Genomic DNA, 22,001 nt, shown 5'->3' on the forward strand with positions numbered 1-22,001 from the left:
ATCTCAGAGGCTTCTCGGCTCATCAGCATTTACTCCGAGAACCAAGCTCCTCCGAGAGCCACTCTTAAAAAAAAAAAAAAAACACCAACAAAACTAAGCAAAACAAAAAAACCCAACCAAAACAAAACAAAAAGTCCGACGCGGGCAGGGGAAAGAAAGCAAAGGGACTACGAGCGCTTTCTCCCTCGCACTCCCCTCCCTTAACCCGCTTATTCCAGCACGGGCATCCCTCACGGACCCGTCTGGATGCTGGATGGGGCGGGTGGCTCGAGAGGGATTTGTCAGTCGAGAGGGAGCGCTCGGGGCTGTTTTCGGGCGCCCGTCTCAGCTCCCTTTCGCTGCCAGATGTTGGGCGCTGGGCAGCTCTCTGCTTCAGCAACGATCCCTAATCGCAGCGGGTGTCAGAGAGAATGAAATGGAGAGGCAGCAAAGGGACTCGAGTGCTGCTTCTCTGTTTTATTCTCTCCGCTGGCAGGCTGGGTCCAGAGGACTTCATTAACCTGCGCGGCCGAGCGGGAGAAACGCAGGGAGCCACAGGAGGAATGAAAATATTCCAGAAGGCTTTCAAACCTTCACCTTCGAGGAGATTTTAAGTCGGCCCGGAGGCTGCGGGGCTGGCATGGGAGTGGGACTGGCCGAATGTCCCTCACATCGCCCTGACCCCAGGAGCAGCGCTGCTTTCGCCGGGACGCGGGCAGCGCTGACAGGCCGGTACCCATCGGGCTGCCGTCCCACAGCTGTTTCTCGCTCCTTATCTCCTCCCTCAGCCCTCGGGGTAGAGGCTCAACCTTCAACTCCCTTTCCCCCGTTTCCCTCCGTCTCTTTTTTAGCTTTCAGAAAACACTGACACTTTCTACGTTACTTTTGGCCCGCCACAGAGTTTCGGTGACCTTCAAAACTCAGCTCGGAGCAGGACGAGGTTTTGGCCGCATTTTCCGGTGTTGCCTGACCCAAAGCTTCAGGAATGTGATAAGAAAGTTGAGTTCTGAACCGAGCTGCCGATAGTGAGGTCTCTTTAATTAGGGCGTTATCACAACTAGGCCTGATTAAAATGTGCTGAAAATAATTGAAAGTCGTACATCTGGTGGAGAACGGGGCCCGCTGGAGGCATCCAGTTGTTGGAGGAGCCCAGCTGCATGAAAGAGGGAGGCAAACGAGAAGAGGGAAATTGGGCAGAGGTTTCAAAGCCTTAGCTTCCTACCCCCCACCCCATCCCATCCCAGACTTGGCAGAAATGTCATCACAGAGCCAAGGTAGCATCTTTCCCACGGTCGGAGGAACCTCTCTAAAAACAAAACAAAACAAAAAAAGAGTTCAACCTTGAGGAGAGCCAAAGCAAGAACATTTTATCCATACCAAAAAAAAAAAAAAAAAAAAAAAAAAAAAAGCAAACACCCTTTGCCGATTTTCTCCTTGCCGTAGGAGCCCTCTCTCTCTGCGTGTCACCGAAAGGCAGCTGTGGCTAAGCCCCAGGGCTGCACGTGTGGAAGGCAGCCCCGAGCCGAGGGGACCCCCCCGGCCCGCGGCGAGGCAGCCCGGCCCGGGGGAGCACGGGAGGCAGCCGGGACACGGCCCTGCTCCCCGCCACGGCGCCGTGCCCGGGCTCCTGCCGGGCCGGGATGCGCGGGGCTGTGCGGAGGCCTCAGGGAGCCGGGCCCGGCTCTCCGCCCGCACAGGTGCGGGTGTGTGCGTGGGTGTGTGCCGGTGTGTGCGGGGTGTGTGCGTGGGTGTGTGCGGGGTGTGTGCGGGGCTGCAGACGGAGCACGGCCCGCGGGGCGTCGGGCCCCAGGAGAGCCCAGCGTGGGCTCCGTGTGTTGGGGCATTAAAGGCTCGGTTCCTCCCCGGGCTGGGTAAAACCCGGGCGTCAGGATGGAGCGGGCTCGCAGCTATTTTGTCCCTCGCTAACTCGAATTTCTCTCTTCTCTCCGCTTTCTCGTCCCTATTTCCGCCCAGCGATTATGAATCCCCTCCAAAGTCTAAAATCTTCTCAGATGTCTTTCAAAATACATCTTTCCCCGTCAGAGTCCCTGTACCGGCGGGCTCCGGGCCGCTCCCCTCCCGTCCCGCAGCTGGAGCCGGGACCCCGCGGGGCATGCAGCAGCTCCGGAGCCTCGGCAGGGCCGAGCCTCTCCCCAGCTCCAGGGATGCTGCCCATTTTCCCAGCCGGGATCGGCAGCACGGCCCAGGAGCCCCGCTCTGCAGTTTCCTACGTCGGAGCCCAGCGCCGGGGGAAGCCCCCTGGGGCAGGGGCCGGGGGTCGAAGGCAGCAGCGCGGTGGCACCGGGGCGGCGACCCGGCACTGCCCGGGGGAGGTCTGTGCTGAACACCCCCTGCGCCTCGCTGCGAACATCGCCCGGGCCGCGGGCCGCACCTCGGCGGCCGGCACCGAGCGCGTCCCCGGCCTCGGCCTCTGCTCTGCCCCTCGCCCTGCGGCCCGAATGGCCCGGGCCGGTCTGTCCCAGCCCCCCGGTGGGTACGCGATTGTCCCCGCGGGCCACAGCAATCCCGAGATGCGGGCTGGGTGCGGGGATCCCCATCCTAAAAGCAGAGAGACCCCGGCCGCTCATCCCGCCCCGGCAGGGCCACTCTGGCACACTCTGCCGATCCCAGTGCCCCGAGCCGCGGCGCCTCGGCTGCCCGGCTCCCCTCGGGCGAGCCCCGGCACACCGCCGCTCACTCCGGGGCCAGCTGAAGGAGGGCGAGCGAGACCCGAAAGGTCTCATGCAAGCTCTCCGCACGCTGGCCCCTCTTCCTGTCTTCCTCGCGTTCGCACCCGCGAATGTTTATACTGCAGGCGCTGGAAGAAGAAGGATTAGGTGCTGACCCCGGTGCCACACGCGGATGACCCTTCAATGCCCGGCCGCTCGCCCTCGGGAGCCTCTCAGGGCGGTGCGAACACCGGGGAGCGCGGGGAGCTGCGGCGCAGCCGGCCCCGACCGCGGAGGTGCGGGCAAGAAACGACGAGGCACCCCCGCTTGTGCATTCCAGCTCGGGAATACTCAGCCCTCCCGAGGTTCATTCGACAAGGGGCTCGAAAACAATAGTGTGCGGACAGCTCTTTTCGGATTCAGGAGGAAGTTTGGAGGTTTACCCCCGCCACCGCCCTATCGCCCCCGAGATAAGCAGAGGGAATTCTCTCGGGCCGCGGGCCCCAGCTCCATTCCGGGACTTGTGCCGTCTCCGGCCCGAACAAACCTTTGCGAAGGCGAGAGGCTGCTCCAAGCCGGGGAGGGGGCCGGGGGGCTCCAGCCCGCCTGGCAGAGCCGCCCGCTGCATCCGCTGCCCCGCAGGAGGGGTGGGGGCCGAGCAACTCGTGTCTCCTAAAGCACCCGGGAGCGACGTGGCTGCCGCACGGGGAGGGAAGGGAGGCACGGCAGGGCCGGCTCGCCTAACCCGGCTCGGCTGCCGCGGAGAAACACTGCGCTCGGTGTTTACATCAGGCGCGGCCCTGCGGGGCTGAGCGGGCGCCTCCGGGGGCCGCCCCCCGAGCCCGGGGCGCCCGGCAGCGCGGCCCTTACCCTGGTTGCGGATGGCTTGCTGGCTCTCCAAGCAGTTGGGCAGGTAGGGCCCGTTGGGGAACATCCGAGCCTGGCCCGAGGGCGGCTGGCTGGGCGGCGGGGCGCCGAAGGGCCCGTAGCGGCAAGCCCCGGCCGTGCCCGTGAACTGGCCGGAGAAGTGCACGGTGAAGGCGCTCAGGTACTGCTCCTCGTGCGGGTCCGATCCGTTCCAGCTCGGCTCCTGCTTGATGAAGGAGTGCGGCCCCAGCGAGCCGTAGGAGGCCCCCGGGGGAAAGTCCAGCACGGGCGCCCACTGCGCCGCGCTGCTCACCGGCATGGTGCAGTTGCTGTTGCCCGGCAGGGAGGGCACGGAGGGCAGCAGCGCGTTGAGGTCTCGGACGTCGGAGCCCATCTGCTCGCAGACCTTCTGCCTGCCGCCGGGCAGCCAGTCTCCCCCCGGGCCGCACTTGTTCCAAGACACCTGGCCCCTGCCCGCCAAGCCGGAGGCCGGCTCCGGCTGCAGGCACCAGGCCGGCGAGCTCAGCCCTTTGGGGGAAGTTTGCTCCGCGACGCAGCTCCCCGGGTCCAGCCCTGCGGGAGCCGGCAGCAGCGACAGGGAAAGGTTGTTCTCCAGGATCGCCTCCGGGCTTGCACCCCGCTCGCGGCGCAGGGCCGGGTGCGGTGAGCGCGCGTGTGTGTCTGTCTGTACGAATGTCCGCCTGTCCGAGCTAGGAGGGCACAGCCGCCGCGCACGCCTCACCTCGGATGCCTGCTCGCCCTCAACTTTGCAAAGCTCAAATAGAGGCGCTTGCAGGGGAGGAGGAGTCAGCCACGCCGATCCTCCATTCACACAACCTCCGCCGAGGGGCTGCCCACAGCCCGCTCTGCTGAACCCAGCCGGACCAGACGCGCGGGGGGAGGGGAGACACAGGAGAGCCGGGGATGGAGGGGGAGAGGTGACTGTGGGAGAATATATCTCCCCTACACATCACTCCCACCCTTCTTCTGGTGCAAGCGCCACTAAATCTCACCCTAACGTCCCTCCGGCTTTGGGAGAGGCTTGCGGGACTGTTAGAGGGATCCAGGTGCCAGTAAGTACGTGCTGGCTGACTTCCCCCGCCAGCTCCGTGCGTGTCCGTGGCGATTCCCGAGGGCGGCGAGGTCGCAGGCCCCGGGGACCGCGCGGAGAAGCCTCCGCCCTTGCAGGAACCAGGGGAAGTGACACGACCCGGGCCGGGCGGACCCCGTTCCTGAGAGGGGAAAGTGTCTTTCCAGGTGCCTCTCCCGCTGTGGGAGGATCCGGCGTCTCCAGGAGCTCCTGCGGGGTGCGAGCCCCCCGCAACCCTGGCGCTCCCTGTCCCGGGGGCGCGGGGCCGCGGCACATCGCCCGGGGCTGGCCGGGCCGGGGCACCGAGGGCCAGGGGAGGGGTGGGAGCCCTTTGCAAGGGCCCCGGGGCCGGCGTGTGCCCGGCCCTAGCCCTGTGCCTCGGACCTGCCTGTGTGCGAGGGGAAAGAAGCAGCTGGGCGGGCGGGGGAGGACGGCAGCGCCGTGAGTAACCTGCTTTGGAGAGATTCACCTGGCACCGCTCCCGGGAAGGCCCCGAGCCTCTCTTTCCTCTCCAGCCTCCTGGACAGCGGCTCCTCAGCGTGCATCCCGGGGGCGGCGGCCGGAGGGCCCCCGAGGGCACCCGACGCTTATCCCCGGACCGTCCTTCCTGCCAGGAGACACGGCAGGGTCCGGGCCGGCCCCGGCAGCGAGGGTGCCGTGATTCTGGCGGTGCCGGAGCCCACCCAGGCCGACTGCCCGGGCAGGAAGCGCCGGGGCGGGCGGCGGTGCCTGCCGCGGGCAGGACGCGCTCTCTCCGAGGGCGAGGAGGGGAATCCCGCCGCCCTGCTGCAGAACTACCGATGAGCAGCCACCCGGGGCTGCGGGGCGCTGCCGCCTCGGGGCTCTCGCGGGGTCGTAGCCGCCCCGCCGCCCTGTCCCTTGCGCGTTGTCCCCGGGCGCTTCAGAACCGCGGCACCGCAAACCGGGGTCCCCGCCCGGCGACACCCCCGCGACCCTCACCTTCCTCTGCGGCGACAGCAGCGACAGAGGCGCCGCGAAGGCTCACCGGCCGCAGGACACGCCGAGCCCCTTGTCTTCCCGGTGACAGTGCACACCTCGGGATTTCCTATCCCTCGCGGCATCCAAGGTTATAGCAAGCATCGTCAACGTCGGGGAGATGTTTTAAGATTCAAAGGGTAAATGCTACAACAGAATAAATTAAAATAGGTCGTTATCGAAGCAGACAAGTATAATTTCATTTTCTCTTAAAACTAATTAGTCATAGCGGTCGGTTTTTGTTATTAGTGAAATTATTTTTTTCAAAAACTATTTCAGGTAATTCCCTTTTAAAATCTCTCTTTTGGCGCATACATCTGTTTATTACAAAATGCCACGTGCAACATAAGTGCGAAATATCTATTCATTATTTTTGCTGATATTAAATATCCTCTAAGTTTACAGGACGTGCCACCTCAGAGCCCACGGCCACCTAAGGCACCCTGGACGGCACTTGTGAAATGCAGCCCGTGCGGGGAAACCGCGCTGACCTCGCTGCCCGCGGGCTCCCGCTCTGCCTCCCGCTCCGGCCGCACCGGGGCTCCCGCACACCGCGGCCACCCCTGCCCGGGACCCGCGGGGAGCTGCGGGATCGGGACAGGGGCTGCGGCTGGCTGGGCTCGTTTCTGTGACGGAGCTACGCACGAGGTTGGTTGAACTCGGTACCTTAAAGGTATTTCACAACCTAAACGATTTTATGATCGATTCTACGATCTCCGGCTCAGCGATGGACACCTTACATACAGGAATGGGAGTCTTTGGCCAGCCTAAGCGGGGAATTTATTTTCCCATAAAAACCACAGCTCTCTAGGAGCAAACAGAAAATGCGTTTCCCTTAGAGGGCTGTTTTCCGAGCTAGCACAGGGGTTTTCTCTTTTCTTGAAATAACCTAGCTTGATAAATCATCCTGAAAGGGAAAAAATGTTTTCTTGATCGCTTAGCTCTGCATTACACCACCTGGGAGGAAGAACTGCCGAAGTCTTTCCAAACCTTCTTCTCTCTCACTTTCCAGCAGCGAAACAATACGACCCTTTGGCCATCAGCGCATCCTTCCTCCCCGCGGCTGCTGGCGAGGCTGGGCGGACTCCGGAGCAGCCAGCTCAGCTCAGCTCAGCCCAGCTCAGCTCAGCCCAGCTCAGCTCAGCTCAGCCCAGCTCAGCTCAGCCCAGCTCAGCCCAGCCTCAGCGCCGGCACCTGCGCCCTCCCGGGCCGCCTCAGCCGTGCGGGGCACGGAGCGCGCCCGCCGCCAAAGCGTCCGGGGGCGTCCCGGGGCAGGAAAGGCCGGACCCTTCTGTCTCGGGATGGGCTGAGGACTTTTGGGAGACGGCCAGCGCCACTTTCCCCAGCTGTTCCCGTCTAGCCAGCGCCAGGGAGAGAGAGAATTCTCCCGCCTCGCTGCACTCCTCCGGCACAGGCCGGGAGCGCGGGCAGCAGCCCCCCGGGGCTGCCCGGCGTGCCGAGAGGAGCTGCTCCCTCTTTTCCGGAGGCGTTTGCCCGCCTCTTCCCCAGAGATCCCGACCCCGATTCCAGACAAACTCCGGCTTAAATCGCTCCAGGTCTCGCACACCGGGCGCCCGCGTCCGAGTTTGGGAGCACAGGTGAAAGCGATGGCCGAGGAGATGGCAGCTCAGGGACAGCACCTCCTTTGTCGGTGTCCAGAGCCGGGCGGTCCGGAACATTTTGCCCTGTCCCCTCGAAAGGCGGCCCGATCCAAAACCCTGACAGGCTTCATTGCCCATAGCTGTTCCACAGCTACGGTAACTCCTGATAACGCTCAGTCTTCGATTGTGCTCGAAGGCACGCTCTGCAAGGTCAAACAATAGGCGGAGGAGGGTTATTCTAGTGAGTCCCCCTCGATCCCGAGAAAAACGGGCTCGGGAACCTGCTTCAGCCTGAGCACCGCTGCCGCACCTCCCCAGCCGGCGTTTTCCCTCTGCTATGCTAACCAATTAAGGGCCCGGTAATTCCTACTAAACTCCTAAACGATCCCCCCGCGGTTCGGAGGTGGGCGAGACTGAGTGAAAGAGAGATAAACCCCCAGCCCTTCCCCTCCTGCTCAGGGCGCTCACAGCACGCAGGGGGATCTGTCTCCTTTCACCCAGGGAGCTGATCAGAGTTTGATTATTTAAGCGCCAAGAGCAGCAGAAACAAAGCTGCGAAGCATCTCCAGGAGCGCAGAGGGCACAGGGGCAGGAACTCATCACGGCGGCTCAATCTCTCATTTCTCCCTGCCGAGAGCTGCGAGCACGGCGAGGCGGGACCAGCCTTCCCCGTGCGGGTTGACGTGGGCACTGGAACGCTTTGGAGCTGCCTAGAGGACATTTTGTTTATCCCCTGAGGGTAAAAGAGGGTGGTTTTTTTTCCACGCACGGAGAAGCAAAGAGGCGCGACCTCTCCCCGGAGCTGCTGGGCTGGGCGCTGCGGTCCCCCCGAGGCGGGGACCCCTCCGGTGGGTGCGGGGATGGCGAACACCCCCGCAGGGTGCTGGGCATCTTCCAGCCCGGCCCCGGCTCTTCCCCCCGCAGCCTCCCCAGCGCCGAGCCCGCCGTGCAGCGGCGGCGAGCGGCGGGCCGGGCCCGGCCGGCGGGGCTCGGGCCATTATTGCACCGTAAATCTCGGGAACGCTGGAACTAATTACGGAGAGGATATGTCTCAATTTGTTCCGCATTAGTGCCGCGCCGGGACGCAGGCACCGAGCACGGGAAATTGATGGGCCCGGGCCGGGCCGGCCCCGGCGGGACCGCGGCGCTGACCCCGCGCTCAACCCGGGCGCGGCCCCGCTCCGCCGCTCCCGCACCTGCGGGGCCCGGCCCGGCCCCGGCGCTGCCCGAGGCTGCGGCCAGGAGCGAGGCACCGCGCGGGCTCCGGGAAATTTATTAGCGTGCTGCTAGGACGAGGCTCGGTATAAATCAGCGAGCGGTATGGGGCCATAAAGCATCCCTGAGCGTCCCGCCCTCGCCGGGGTTCTGGGGAATAGGAGTTCATGGAAAGCCGGGTAGCAGTAACATCTCTCAGATCTGGAGTATGTGACGTTTTTGAAGTCTTAGATGTACAAGGGGATATACTTATGGAGCAGCTACAACTATTACATAGAAGTTCCATAGGTATTTTGTACTTACATACAAAAGAAATTTTGGGGGAAAAGCTCTTAGGTAACATGCTCAGTTCTAATGGCTAATGGCTTTGAGAGTAATAAAATTATTATTTCGGCAGGAAAAAATAAAAATATTCTAAAATGCAGTGCATTGTAAATGGGTGTCAGGTAACTGAGATGTAAGGAATTAATTACTCCCAGGTTGTAGCATGCAGATCCCACTGTAAAGGCACACTGAACTCTAAACGCAATAATATACAAACACATCAGTAACAATACCTGGCATGGACACCAGTTGAAAGAATTCTTTGAGCCACCTGGGACACCATTTTTGAGTACGGGTACACACTGGAAATGTAAACCAAACATTTATACATTCAGAAGAGTCAGAAAGGCTCCAGCTGCAGTGGACATACCGAGGACTGCAGTGTCCTGGGTAGCTCACGGGAAAGGAAAGGTGTAGGAATGTGCCCCCTATGGACAGAGTGACAGAACCTTCCTCTGTCCCCCAAAAAGGAAAGAGCCCAGAAGTTTCTCCCGGTGATCAGGTAGAAAAGTCACTGATAGGACCTTGGGGACTTCACCTCAAGTTTGGAGACAGCTAATTTGCCATAAGCCAAAAGGTCCCGCCTGGGCCATTTAGTAGAAAAGGACAGAACAAAGAACAAATCGCTTTTGTGAGGTGTCTTTTACCAGGAGCACAAGCCTGTGGCACCTGGATCGCTTTGAGTTTGTTATTTTGCCTTTATTAAACCTTTTTTGTTCCTGACGCTGTCACATCAGCCTCCTGCTCCTTTTATGCCTCCTGATGAAAGCTGAGCTATTCTGGGGTGTAGTGTTGAGGGGTTGAGAGCTCATCAGATCAGCTCGAAACCCCCCGGGCAAAACGCTACAGAAAGGCACCCACAGCCTCAGGTCTCACGAACTGCAGGGTATTACAGGACAGGGACACAAGACAAATTCTCCTTTCCCAGTTTGTTCCATGAACATGTTTTCCTAAACACTAACCATCCATGCCTTTTATCTATCAACTTCATTCTTTGACCAACACACTTTAACAACACAAAGCCCAAATCTCCCTTTGTTCTGGCAAAGCCCTTCTGCAGCCCTGTGCAGAGACACCCCCTTCATCAGCTGTCCTCAGCAGGAAACAAGAGGGCTGGTCTGTCTCAGCTGAGGGTCTAAACCCCTTTTCGCTGGGTTTCATTCCCTGTACACACCCCAGAGGAATTCATCCACGTACGCCCCTGACTGAAAGGGCTGTAGGGCAAGTGTTCCACTGAAAGCAGTGCCTAAGGATGCCAGCTCACCAGGACTTGTACCAGGCAGTGGGGAAGGCCAAGCATGCCCCCTGCCTGAGGATGTTTGGTGAGTGGAGAAGACGAGCAGTGGGGACAATGTGCCTGATGCCCTAAGCAGAAGAGAGCCCAAAGCCCCCGGGTTCTGTTCAATCCCTTCTGTACACCCCGGAGAAGTGGAAGCGGTGCCAGCAGTTTTGCCAGAACAATGGGGGACTCCAGCAGTATTTGTGGAGTGCCTGGAGACCTTGTGTAAGCAAAGAAAGGCAGATGGTTGCATTTTGCAGCACAGCTCCGTGCGATGTGTCAGTGATGTGACCTGTGAGGGGGTGGCAGGGCTGCAGAGCTGTTGCAACACGGCGAGTCCCTCCTCCCAGCCCAGCAGCACAGCACAGCCAACACCCACAGCTCCTTCACAGCCTGGGCAGACATTCCACTGCCCCCAGCCCCCCAGCACAGCCCTTTGGCTTCCTTAGAAACAGAGCAAACCCAGTCCTTGGTAACCACAGCTCCAGGAAGGTGTGTGTGTCTCCTCTCCCTGGACTGCACCTACTGATACATGTGGATTGCAGCAACAATTCTCTACATGAGGTAGAGAAGCTCATTTTACTCATCTGGGTGGCTGGAAGCAACAGGCAGCAAAAATGTACCCCCAGCTGAAACAGGAGTTTTTCCCCAGTTCTTAATTCCAAGGCTTCCCACTCAATGTGGCTTTTGGTCAAACCTGAAGGTTTACAGGCAAACTCTCCCTTGTGTGGGTGGGGGATGTCTGGTCTGGACATGAGTGTGAAAAGTCCATGGTTTCAGGGCACCAACCCAAGAGAGAGCTGCTGCAGGCAGGGACAGAAGCCTCAGTATCTGACACAACTGAGACGGGCTGTAGCTGTCACTGTTTTCAGATTTGTGACTGTCACTGTCCAGCTGCAGCCTCTGCTGCCCCCACTGTCCCACAAAGCTCATGCTGAGATGGGCTGTGCAGGGACAGCCACAGACAAAGCTGCAGGCAGAGGTGGGGGAAGAAAGGAGAGGAGGGAGGGAACCCACGTGTTGAACTTGCCTCAGAAGTCAAATTTCTTCTTCATGAGAAGGACATTCCTTTCCCTTCAGATTTTATGTCCGTTCGAGTGCACTAAATTCATCTGAGTACTGCTGTGACACAGGAATTAAAAGCACCGAGGGTTTGCTGTAGCTGTTGAGTCAGGGGTGCAGACTGATCAAATCTACCTCTTGTTTTTCTTCCTATTACATGAAAGCAGAGTTCAGTAAAGTTCACATCGGAACCAAGACCTGCTTTGTGATGTCTTGACAAACCTTTCCTGATATATTTATCACATATTAGTCAGAAAGAAAGAAGCACAAAGGAACCCTGTCAACTTGTTATTTATGTTTTTTAAATGAAATAGTGAAAGGAATGAGCAAGTAAGTGTGATTCCTTTCTCTAGATTGCAGTATCGTAGATTAATAGCTCTATGAACAGATTTGCAAGTAGCACCATCATGTTAGTCAAGATACTAAAAAGTTTATGAGCAGTTGCTTAGGAAAAACAAGATAAAGCCTATGGAAATCTGATACTGGTCAATGGTGCATTTATTCAAAACATAATACTCACTTCAAGTCCCCATAAATCCTTTGCAAATGAAACTTCCATTGTGATCACTGTTCCAGATCTAAATGATTTATTTTTGTTCCTTTTGTAGACATTAGATAGATCTCAGAATGTACAAGTTATGCACCTACTGATATGGAGCTAATCATGCACCCATGAGATAACAAATATTAAATTCAAAGAAGATATTTCAAAGAAGGACTATCTTCACAATAAATTTGGTTTTATTTAGTTGTGGATGAACTTGCATGAAAAACCTCACATTTCTGTGTGATTTGTTTCAAAATTCAGGACTTCCACAGCTCAGAACTCTGAAAGTTCCTGGGAGCAAAGTAGACATTGAATTGTGTGCAGTTTCAAAATTGAGTTCTTAGCAATATTTAGAATCATGGAATGATTTGGGTTGGAAATGGCCACAAAGGCCATCTCATTTCAAACCTCCTGGCATGGGCAAGGACACCTTCCAGTCCATGAGGTTGCTCCAAGCCCCTGGCCTTGAACTGTTTGTGGAATGGGGCAGCCACAGCTTCTCTGGGCAATGTGTGCCAGGGCCTCACCACTCACACAGCCAAGAGTTTCTTTCTAATAACCAACCTAACCCTGCCCTCTGTCAGTGTTAAGCTGTTCCCCCATGTCCTGCTCCTCCTGCCCTTGTGAAAAGTCCCTCTCCAGCTCTCTCCTAACCCCTTTAGGATCTGGAAAGCTGCTGGAAGGTTCCCCAGAGCCTTTTCCTCTCCAGGCTGAACAACCCCAGTTCTCAGCCTGTCTTCACAGGAGAGGTGCTCCAGCCCTCTGAGCACCTCATGGCCTCCCCTGCACTCAGTCCAGCAGCTCTGTGCCCTTTTATTGTTGGGGAGCCCAGAGCTGGGTGCAGAGCTCCAGCAGGGATCTCCAGAGCACAGCAGAGCAGAGGGGCAGGATCCCCTCCCCTGCCCTGCTGCCCACGGTGCTCTGGCTGCAGCCCAGGGCACATTTGGCTTTCTGGGCTGTCAGTGCACACTGCCAGGTCCTGCTGAGCTTCCAACACCCCCATCCCTTCTCCCCAGGGTTGCTCTCCATCCATTCTCAGCCCAGCCTGTGTTTGTGCTGGGGATTGCCCCAGCCCAGGTGCAGGACCTTGCTCTTGGGCCTGCTGAACTCCATGAGGTTCTCCCGAGCCTCTCCAGGCTGTCAGTGTCCCTTGGGATGGCATCCCTGCCCTCCAGAGGCTGCACACAGAGTGTGGTGATGGCAAACCTGCTGAGGCTGCCCTCCATCCCACCGTCCATGTCACTGATCCCAGTTTATCTCAGTTTCACCCTGAGCAGCAGCAGCCTGTGCAGTTTCTGTGTGCTTTTGAGGAAATGGGTCCTATTGCTCTGAGAAGCTGCCTGAAAACAAGGAATGTACTGAAAGGCCAAGCAGAAGAGACCCACCAGGAAAGCAGCCTGTAAACCCATTTTTGTGCCTTCATGAGCTGAGCTCCCCAGTTTCTAGAAGCCGTGTGGTCTTCACTGCGTCTGGGTTTTTGAATGCCTCTTTCCTAAATGTTCAAACCCAAATGGACTCTCACTGATAAACATACTCTCAGAACCTCTGGGCAGAAGTCGAAGTAAGTTCAGCAAATTGGTTGGATATCAGCTAAAAGCACACTTAATTTTTCATCCGATAAACTTTTCTCTGAGGAACTCCTGGAGTCAGCTTTAGCCAGACACCAGATCTATAATGAAATAATTCTATGATTGGGTAACACGAACACCCCATAATAGCTACATCTGCTTTATCATGGAATGAAAGTTCTGGAATCAGTTGGATAAGTTCTCTGGCCAAATACGGATTTCAGAGTATTTAACACTTGCAACGTGCTCCAGTCCAACACTGTGCATCAGTAACATCAATGCAGACATTGGAAAGGCTTGGGCTCAGCCTTCTGAGGACACGCACAAAGGCATTTGCAATTGTCACCTAATGCATCTTCAGAGCTCCTGTCCCTTTGGCCAGCTCAATCCAACCCTGCAGTCTCCTGCCCTCAGCATCAAAGAACCAGGATCAAGCCCACAGCTTCAGAGGAGGTGGATTTTCTTCAAGATCTCTAATGTTATTTATCAAGCCTAACTGAAAGAGAAGCCAGAGGCCAGACAGAACTGAGGAGATGCTCTGGGCTGCCCAGCAAATCCCAGGAACCTCCAACACAGTTAAAAGAGGGGAGCACTATCCACTCCTGGATGCCACGTTGTGAGGTGACTAAGAGCTGTGCGTTGTGAGGCTCTGAACAGCCTTGTACAACTTTTCCCAAATCACAGAAGTCCCCTGGGAAACCTCAGTAATCAAACAAGATCTCGTGGTCAGGAAGCTTTTCTTCATCCAGCCGATTTTATTTCCCCTTCATCATTCCATCTATTACTCATTACATCCTCCTGCCAAACTCCACATAATTCTTCTGTCTCTCTCTCATGCTTCCATGTTTCATTTACATGTAGACCACTAAATTCTTTCATCCCAGCTTTTCCTACCCCTTATTCAGGCAGCACATATTTAGTCCTTCCCATTTTTCCAGCACCTCTGCTGAATAGAAGCACTCCAAATTGAACAGCTATTCTACAAACAATGATATTTGGCAGCCTCTAAACGTAGAGACACTCAACCCAATGATTAAATCACCTTGAACAACTGAGTGAGAGTTCAAAGCCATAAAACTGTCAAATCAGGACAGGGAACTTTGGATGACACTGAAAGATCAACTTCACAGGAAGCCCTCAAATAATGATATATTAAAAATAACCCCAGGTTTGCTTTACAGTCTTTGTTCCAAGGAATATGCTGTTAGGTACATATCTGCAGTGATTTTTATGTACAAAATATTTTGGAAGTGCTCTGCCACCGTGATATCAGGCAGATACTGGGAAGTGCATACTACCCTTACAGTCTTACAATATATTCTTGAGCTACAACATAATTATTGTTCCAAGATGAGCACTGCAGTTCACGTTAAGGCAACTTTTTACACAATTAAATCACTTACTGTTGAGCAACTCGTGCTTCAGATGTTAGAACACCACTGTGTTACAGAGTTACAATAATCTGCTCCTATCATCATATCCTGCTCAAAGAGGCAGCTTCCACAGCCTTTCCCTGCTAGAAATTGCTAGAATGTGGGTTTTAGCCATAAACAAGGCAAGATCATTCCACAAACCAGAGCATTTTGCAAATCATACTTCATCTACATAACTTAAAATTTTATAAGCTTACTTTGAAACACTTCAAGTTTAGCCATCCGAAGATGATGGCTATAGTCATTTATGTCTTGGAAACCTGAGAGCACTATACATTTGGAATTGGGTTTATATCCAGTTAGCAAGCATGATTACCTAGACAGATACCCATTTATGAGCTTCATGATGAGACATGGATCATGGGGTGTGTTTGTGTAAGGTCCATTTGGGATTCCTGAAAGTTTCACCATGCCCAGGAGAAGGGCGACGGCTGCAGAAACAAGCCAGCTACTATGAGATCTGCGGGAGCTCCCAACATCTGAGCAAGAAACATCTGGGCATCTTCCCAAATGAAAAGGGCGACTGGCAGATTTAAAGGATCAATGACACCCAACAGGAGGAGACATCCCAGGGAAGCACCTGCATCTGCCTGCTGAGCCTGGACCTCTGTGGAGCACAAATGGCACAACACGTGCACTTCCCAAGCCAAGCCCAAATATTTTTACTAGAATTTTATTTTTGCAGGACGGTTTCTGTCTTTCCATAAAGCTACTCTTTCCTTCTTTCCTCAGCTTCTGTGCTTGTTTTCCTCCCCACAAATGCATTCCAGTCATAAAAAAGAAGGATGCACAGCATTCCAGTCTTTGCCAGCGAACTGAAAGGAGCTACACAGCACAGAACACGCGCCAATCCTTTTTATTCCAAAGCCACAAGGTGGTCTGATTCTCTGGCATTTATTTACCAGGAAAAAAGGGGGTGAAGGAAGTCTTAGCCCTCCTGCCCTCGCCATGGGCTGCTGCAGCACAGGGCTCTGCCTCACCTCCTGCAGGGCTCCTGGCTGTTCTCTGACTTCTCCCCCTGTGAACTGGGGTCACGTTCTCTCCTGACTGCGGCCAGAAAAAAAATAGATGGCACAAGGTATGCAAGGTATCAGGCCCATGACTGCTGACAAATCTCTAAGTACTTCTGTGGATTATGTTGGAAGCATGTTCCTGGAGATACTGTTCGTGTTTATAAAGTCTTCTGGGGTGAACATTGCTCAATGGAAAAGCAGCGCAGAAATTTAACAAAAGCTACGCTGCAAAAGGCAAAAAAGTAATTCTCCCACAGGAACTGAAAGGCATTTCATACATGTCCAATGAGACATTAAAAATAATTATGTGGAAGAGTAATAGCTCCCTTGGTTGTTTTAATATATTTTTGTCTACAAACAAGAAACGTTCTCTAAACTGCTGCCTTGGCTTGGCTTGAAAGGTCTCTCAAACAAAAGCCCTTCAAGTGACCCTTAGATTATTAAAGCTCACTAACAATGAATGTGGATCTCAGTTCAAACAAAGACTGTAAAAATAAAAAGACAGCAGTTTTGGTCTTGGAAATGAGTGTGCCTCACTAAACTGCAAACACGTAGAATGTATTTTTGATCAATAGTCATCCCTCCGCTGAACAAACCCGAAACCTCTTGTTTAAAGATTTCAACACTGGGTTTCTCTTCAACAGTAACTACAAATACTCTCACTTCTAGTGCAAATGGAAAGGTTGGATTCCATGTCTGAATTTAAACTTCCCAGAACTCATTCAGAGAGCACTTCAGATCAACAAGGGATTTTTTTTTTCGTTCTACTCTTAATGATTTTTTTCCTCCCAAACTTGCTGAAATGTCATTAGGATCATCAGAAACATTTGTGGTGAACAAAAATGCCAGCAGCACCAAATTACTTGGACACTCTGATCTGTGTCTCCCATGAGAAAGATCCAAAGGTTGAGATGTTCAATGACAGACATTAATGTCAAGTGCTGAAGCAGGAAAAGCAAACACAGGAGTGGGGAGAGATATACGGGCCCCACAGAATATCTTGTTTTGAAAGTCATATGTCATTTAAATGGCCTTTATAACTGAAGAAGTTAATTAAAAATGTATTTTTGTGTAGTTTGCTGGCAGAACATGCACAGCTGCCAGAGTCAGTCAGTTTTGCTGTCATCAGCTGCAGGCACAAGCTTTATGTATCCCCTTCATTCTGTGAACAGCAATGGCTGTGCACAGCACTCCCTCCAAGCATAGGCCAAACAGGATCTTGTCAAAGCAAGCGGGGCAAAATGTCAAAATCATCTCAGTTTTACCTCCTTTGCATCTACCAAACTCGCTTTTGCAGCCAGCAGAACAGGAGAAGTAGGGATTGTGGCTATAGCTGGGAGAAGGGGACAATGTCCCTGAAGGACAGTGGTCCCCTGTGCAGCCCACCAGGAGCTCCCCAGCCCCTCATCAGCTGCTGTGGCCTTCCACGTGTGCCCTGGTCTTTATCACCCCAACACAGACCTTCATTCTGCTCTCGGTCTCTTTCCTGCAGAAGCAGCAGCCAAGTTCTCTCCTATCTCTGTGGCTCACCCACTGGTTTTGGGAGTTCCGTTTGCTATTATCAACACAGGGACATCCAGCAGACACAAGAGTTTAGCCATGACTTAGCTGGGGACACCAGGACATACCAAAGCTCTCTGATTCCATTGTGGAAGTTCAGCACCACTAGGAGAAACTCTAGAGCTGAGCAGGTGGATAAAAATGCAACACATTTTCCCTAAGCCAGCACCCTCTATACATTAACAAGGGCACCTGATGGATGTGTAGAAATGATTCCATGGCCAAACTTTGTCTCTTCTTTGTCAAATTTCAGAACAGGAAATGCAAATGGGCTCGATATTTGTAATGGAGAAAGTCCAAACAGAGCTGTGTGTCTGCTTTAACAGCTTGTAGGCCCTAAGACCACTGCTCTGCACAGGGATGCTTAATGACTGGAACTGGATTAGAAGCCCTTGCTGACCACAGCTTTCTGTGCAGCCCGTTTCTATTGAGAGCACTAAATTAGCTCCCTTTGTGCTGGGCCCGATTCCTGCCCAGGGGGTTAGGGACATGTTTGTTCTGCATAACCATGGCAACAAAGTTGGCAATTAGCATCAAGTTTGGCTATTCCCCTGAGCAGGATTTACCCTGTGAACTTCATTTACCAGGCACCGAGCAGCCAGCAGTGCCACAATGATGCATTTAATACAGTCAAGACTGGATCTGAATACAGTAATAATGAAAGACACTGTAACCTACTAATCTACATTTGCATTTCCTTTTTTAACTGCCTCACTAATCATCTCTTTGCTCTTGCGTGGCAATGCTAATGCACTAAAACTCACCTGCTGAACGGAGCAATCGCATCATTCTCTAAAAGTATAACTTCTTTCAGTAGATTTACGCAACGCATTAAATTCAATACAAGACAAAAATTAAATATATACGCAGGAGAAAAAGGTTTCTGAACGAGATCTGGAAATGAATAGATGAAAGAATGGATGAATAGATAAAAAATAGATGAATAGATGAAAAAATGAAAAAAAAAACAGATGAAAAGACAAAATACAGTTTACCGAATAGATTAATAGTTGATAGTGCCATGACTGATGGTTTTCAAAGCAGTGACTTATTTTAAGAGAATTCACAACCCTTAAATGCAAGAACCTTCACTCTGTTCTGTGTTTAGATGGTGTTTAGAACAGTATGGCACTGCTGTGCCACCAGGGTTCCAAGGGTGCTGCAGTGGTATAAATAAAAGCCAGCAGCAGATGAAAAGGGATTATTAGAAAATATTAACAGCTGAGCTGAACTTCTGGCACTATGAAATTAGGGCCTGGATTTCAACACAATTCTGAGCTACTGATCAATTTTGCCAGCTGTATCATTTTTTTATAGCTTGCACAACTCTTTTTACTCTAAAGTTAGATAGATTATGATAGCATTGATGGCCCTCAGTTATATTTTAGTTATATTTTATTATTTATTATTATTTTCATATATTATTAGTGATATGTATATTATATTCATATATTATAGTTATATATATTATTATAGTTATTATTAGTAGTATTTCTTATTTATATTTATATGTAAATATATATAGTATATTTATATAAAATATATTTATATAATATATAATAGTATATAACATATATCATATATAAAAACATATATATATAATTTATATATTTTTATTAGTTATATTTGTTGTAGTTATATTTTTATTATTGTTCTCTCTCTATTACAGTACACAGCTCCTTGGTCAGAAAAGAAACCCTAATTGTGTTGTGTCTCTGTACTTAATGCCCTGCAGTGCAGTAAAAAGTGCTGGTCATAATTGTAGAATGAGTTAAGGAGAAGAAGATAAACAATTGATATGAAATGGGTGTTGTGAATTAGGTATGAATTTGAGAGGCTTTTTTTTTTAATGAGTATGAGCCATCTGTTAATACTGATGGCTGCTCTGCTCATAAGGAAGAGAACTAAATACATTTATCATAAATATGATATGGTAATATGAGGAAAAAGACTCTATCCCAGTCTTTTTGAGAAAATATGTGAAAAAGACTCTATTCATCTGTGCCTGTCCAAACAGAGGGTCTGGACACAAGGTCTGTTCAAGGAAATGGCAAACCAGGCCTTGTCATTTCTAAAGTTTATTAATACTTAAGGTGTACTTAGCCATTTCCTTACAAGTTTTGATCTTCTGTATTAGGTAAAGCTGAAACTCTTGAAACCATGCTAAGGTGAGGAGAAAAATACCTTTGCACTAACAGCATAACCCTTCAAGAAGGCAGCAAGTGCTCAAAGACATGGGGCACTCCTCCCATAAAGACAGCAACATTTGGGTGATGCATCAAGGGCAGAGGAAGAGAAGAGGGATATAAAATAAACAGCATCGTGACACCAAAAGTTATGTGAAGCCAACATAAACTAGGCAGGGTTAGCTGTGCCATGCTTTGCTCATAAAATATGTAAAGAAATAAATCCACTGCTATTAAAAAAAAAAAAAGGCATAAAGCAGCAGAAGAGCACTCACATGCTTACAGTATCATTTAATACATATATTTAGTTTAATCCAAGCAGTTAACAAGCCTTGGAAAACAAAGCAAAACCACTTTATCTTGGTTCAAGCAAAGCACTTGAAGGCAGGTTCCCCTAGGAAATGAGGCTTGTGTGATTGCACTGCCAGTCCATCTGTCTCTCCAATAACTCCTCAACCTCGGGCCTGTTTCAGCCAAATTCTGCACAGACATGACATTCCCAGCAAAGCTGAGTGAGCACAAAGTTCAAGGAGCTGGCAGCTCAACAGAAAGAGAGGGACCTACACCAGTGCCCCCACTAAAGAGCTCTGCCCTGTGAGCTCAGCAGTTCTTTGCTCTCCCCGGCCAGTTCCTCCTCAGAGCCAGCTGCAATCCCTGCTACCACTGCCCAGCTGTTATCTGGGGAGAAGGAAGGGAAGCAGAGGTAGCTGGAGGGGAGGGAATCACTGGGGACACGGAGGGAGCAGGGGTTGAGGGGTGGGCAAAGAGCTGGGAGGTAAGGATTCAAATCCAGGCAGCCAGGATTCATTAGTTCCACTGTCACAGAACAACTTGTTTCTCAGCATTCCAGCTCAGCCAAGAAACCACTAAAAGGAGTCATTTGCACAGCTCTGTTGATAGTGCATTTTCTAAACCTTTATTTGCTGGCATTTTGGATCCTGTCTCCACCCATGGAGGCTTGTGCAGGGAGAAGATTTGATCAACCCTCAGCAAGCTGAACCAAATATTTGCATGGATGGGGGAAGGAAAAGATGCTTAATAACATCAATCTGGAGGTGCAAACATCAGGTTGCTTTAAATGTGCCAGAGAAGAACTTGTCTCCTTCCAAAGGGGGATATTTTCTGTTTCTTTTCATCTGCACCACTGTCTCCTACCCTTTACTCCGCTTGGGAATAGTAGAATGTGTGAGTAAGGACAGAGTTTAGTAAATGCTGAATTAGTTGGGATTGATTTAACCATTTAGGGTTTTACTTGTGCTTGGGGAAATGTGCTGGACTTTGAAGAAGTGGTTTGATGCCACATTTTCTAAGGGGGATGTAAACTGATTCACCTCCTTTTCCTATAAAGGACCCCATAAAAAGTTGTCCTGTGACATACACAAAAGGACACCACAAAAGAAACAGCCCAGTTGACAGAAACCACCCCAGACAGATGTATTTGTGAGCTATAACATCAATGTTTTGCTCTGTCGAAAACTGACTAGATAATATAAAAGTAGCCAGGTCACTCTAGAATACAAAGTCTTACAAGGACAATCTCCCAATTTTCCCCCTGTGACAAGACCTGTGACACAAGCTCCATTATTATGGTGCCCTTCATTCCTGAATGCCATTAAGCATGAGTGATGCTTAAATCAGCTTCAGTTTTGCTCCAGGTAGGGCAGAGACCCAGCCATTAGCAGGGTGCTTGACAAGGACAGAAACAGAACTATCAGAATTATGAGTTCTAGTGTCTATCAGATCAGTAGCTGGCTCTTAAAACTCCTGCTGTTATTTCTTTAAAAAAAAAAATCCCTGAAGGAGTGGTAGAAACTCTTGGAAAGCCTTTTCTGCTTATTTTTTTTTTTTCTTTTTTTTTTTTTTTTTGAAGTGCAGAAATTTAATTTCTCCATGATTTGCTCCCAATACCAGTAGTGGCTGAGGTTCCCAAAGAGCAGGTTCAATACCCATGGCAGGGAGAAGTTTGGACCATTCTTCAATGCCTTGCCAGCTACAGGGTGGGCCTAGAAACACCAGGGTCTAAACCTTCCTGATAAATTGTCCCATCCCAGTGCTGTGTCTGCCTAAACCATCTGAAGGTATCTCCTACAGCTTGTCCTGAAAACCTGGCCCTGAGTTACCATGTGACTTCCAGAGGACCTCTGGGGGTTCCTTCTTAACTGCAGCTGAGCTGTGGGAACAGGAGAGAATGAAAAATGCTGTTATGTGCCCAGCCCTCTCAGAATAGGAGAGTTCTCTCCCACTGATTCTCAGAACAAGTGGCCAAAGCACATTGCATTGCAGAGAGGAAAAGAGTCCTGATCACCGAGTTCAGATGTAACATGCAGCACCTTCCTGGAGAGAAAAGCAGCAGAACTGGCCCATGAACAGTGTTATCACTTGGGTTCTGTGCTCTGCAGAGCTGAGGGAAAGTTAAGGTGCAGGAGCCAGAAAGGACCATGCAAACTCTCTCATGGAGCCGGCCTGGACCTCTCACAGTGAAGCCAAAAGTCTTTGCTGAAGAGAAGCAGAGTTGTTCCAGGAGTGTGGAGGGATGCAAAGAGCTCTGGGGGGAAGTTGAAGACTTCAGTGGGAGATGGCTGTACTCACTCTCCTGCCATCATCTCCTGCCC

General features: G+C 51.9%; 2 protein-coding genes across 5 annotated transcripts in view; one reads left to right on the forward strand and one right to left on the reverse strand.

Moving 5' to 3' along the window:
* The window catches only part of WT1 (WT1 transcription factor), a 33,880-nt gene extending 29,432 nt beyond the window's left edge, over nucleotides 1–4,448 (reverse strand). For 2 of the 4 annotated variants that reach the window (XM_038139019.1, XM_038139018.1), the window contains exon 1: nucleotides 3,519–4,445. In XM_038139019.1, coding sequence (XP_037994947.1) covers nucleotides 3,519–3,909 — 391 coding nt within the window. In that variant the 5' untranslated portion in view covers nucleotides 3,910–4,445. Of the gene's footprint in view, nucleotides 1–3,518 lie in introns of all 4 variants that reach the window. The other 2 variants (XM_038139017.1, XM_038139016.1) reach the window with 2 other exon arrangements.
* Nucleotides 4,440–6,975, forward strand: LOC119701352 (collagen alpha-1(III) chain-like). Its single transcript, XM_038137922.1, has 6 exons — nucleotides 4,440–4,453; nucleotides 4,621–5,046; nucleotides 5,121–5,305; nucleotides 5,414–5,741; nucleotides 6,000–6,249; nucleotides 6,614–6,975. Exons 1-6 carry the CDS (start codon nucleotides 4,440–4,442, stop codon nucleotides 6,959–6,961), a joined length of 1,551 nt encoding a protein of 516 aa, XP_037993850.1. The 3' UTR covers nucleotides 6,962–6,975.
* The last annotated feature ends 15,026 nt before the right edge of the window (nucleotides 6,976–22,001 follow it).

This window comes from Motacilla alba, chromosome 5 (assembly GCF_015832195.1).
Source record: "Motacilla alba alba isolate MOTALB_02 chromosome 5, Motacilla_alba_V1.0_pri, whole genome shotgun sequence".
Classification (NCBI taxonomy): Eukaryota; Metazoa; Chordata; class Aves; order Passeriformes; family Motacillidae; genus Motacilla; species Motacilla alba.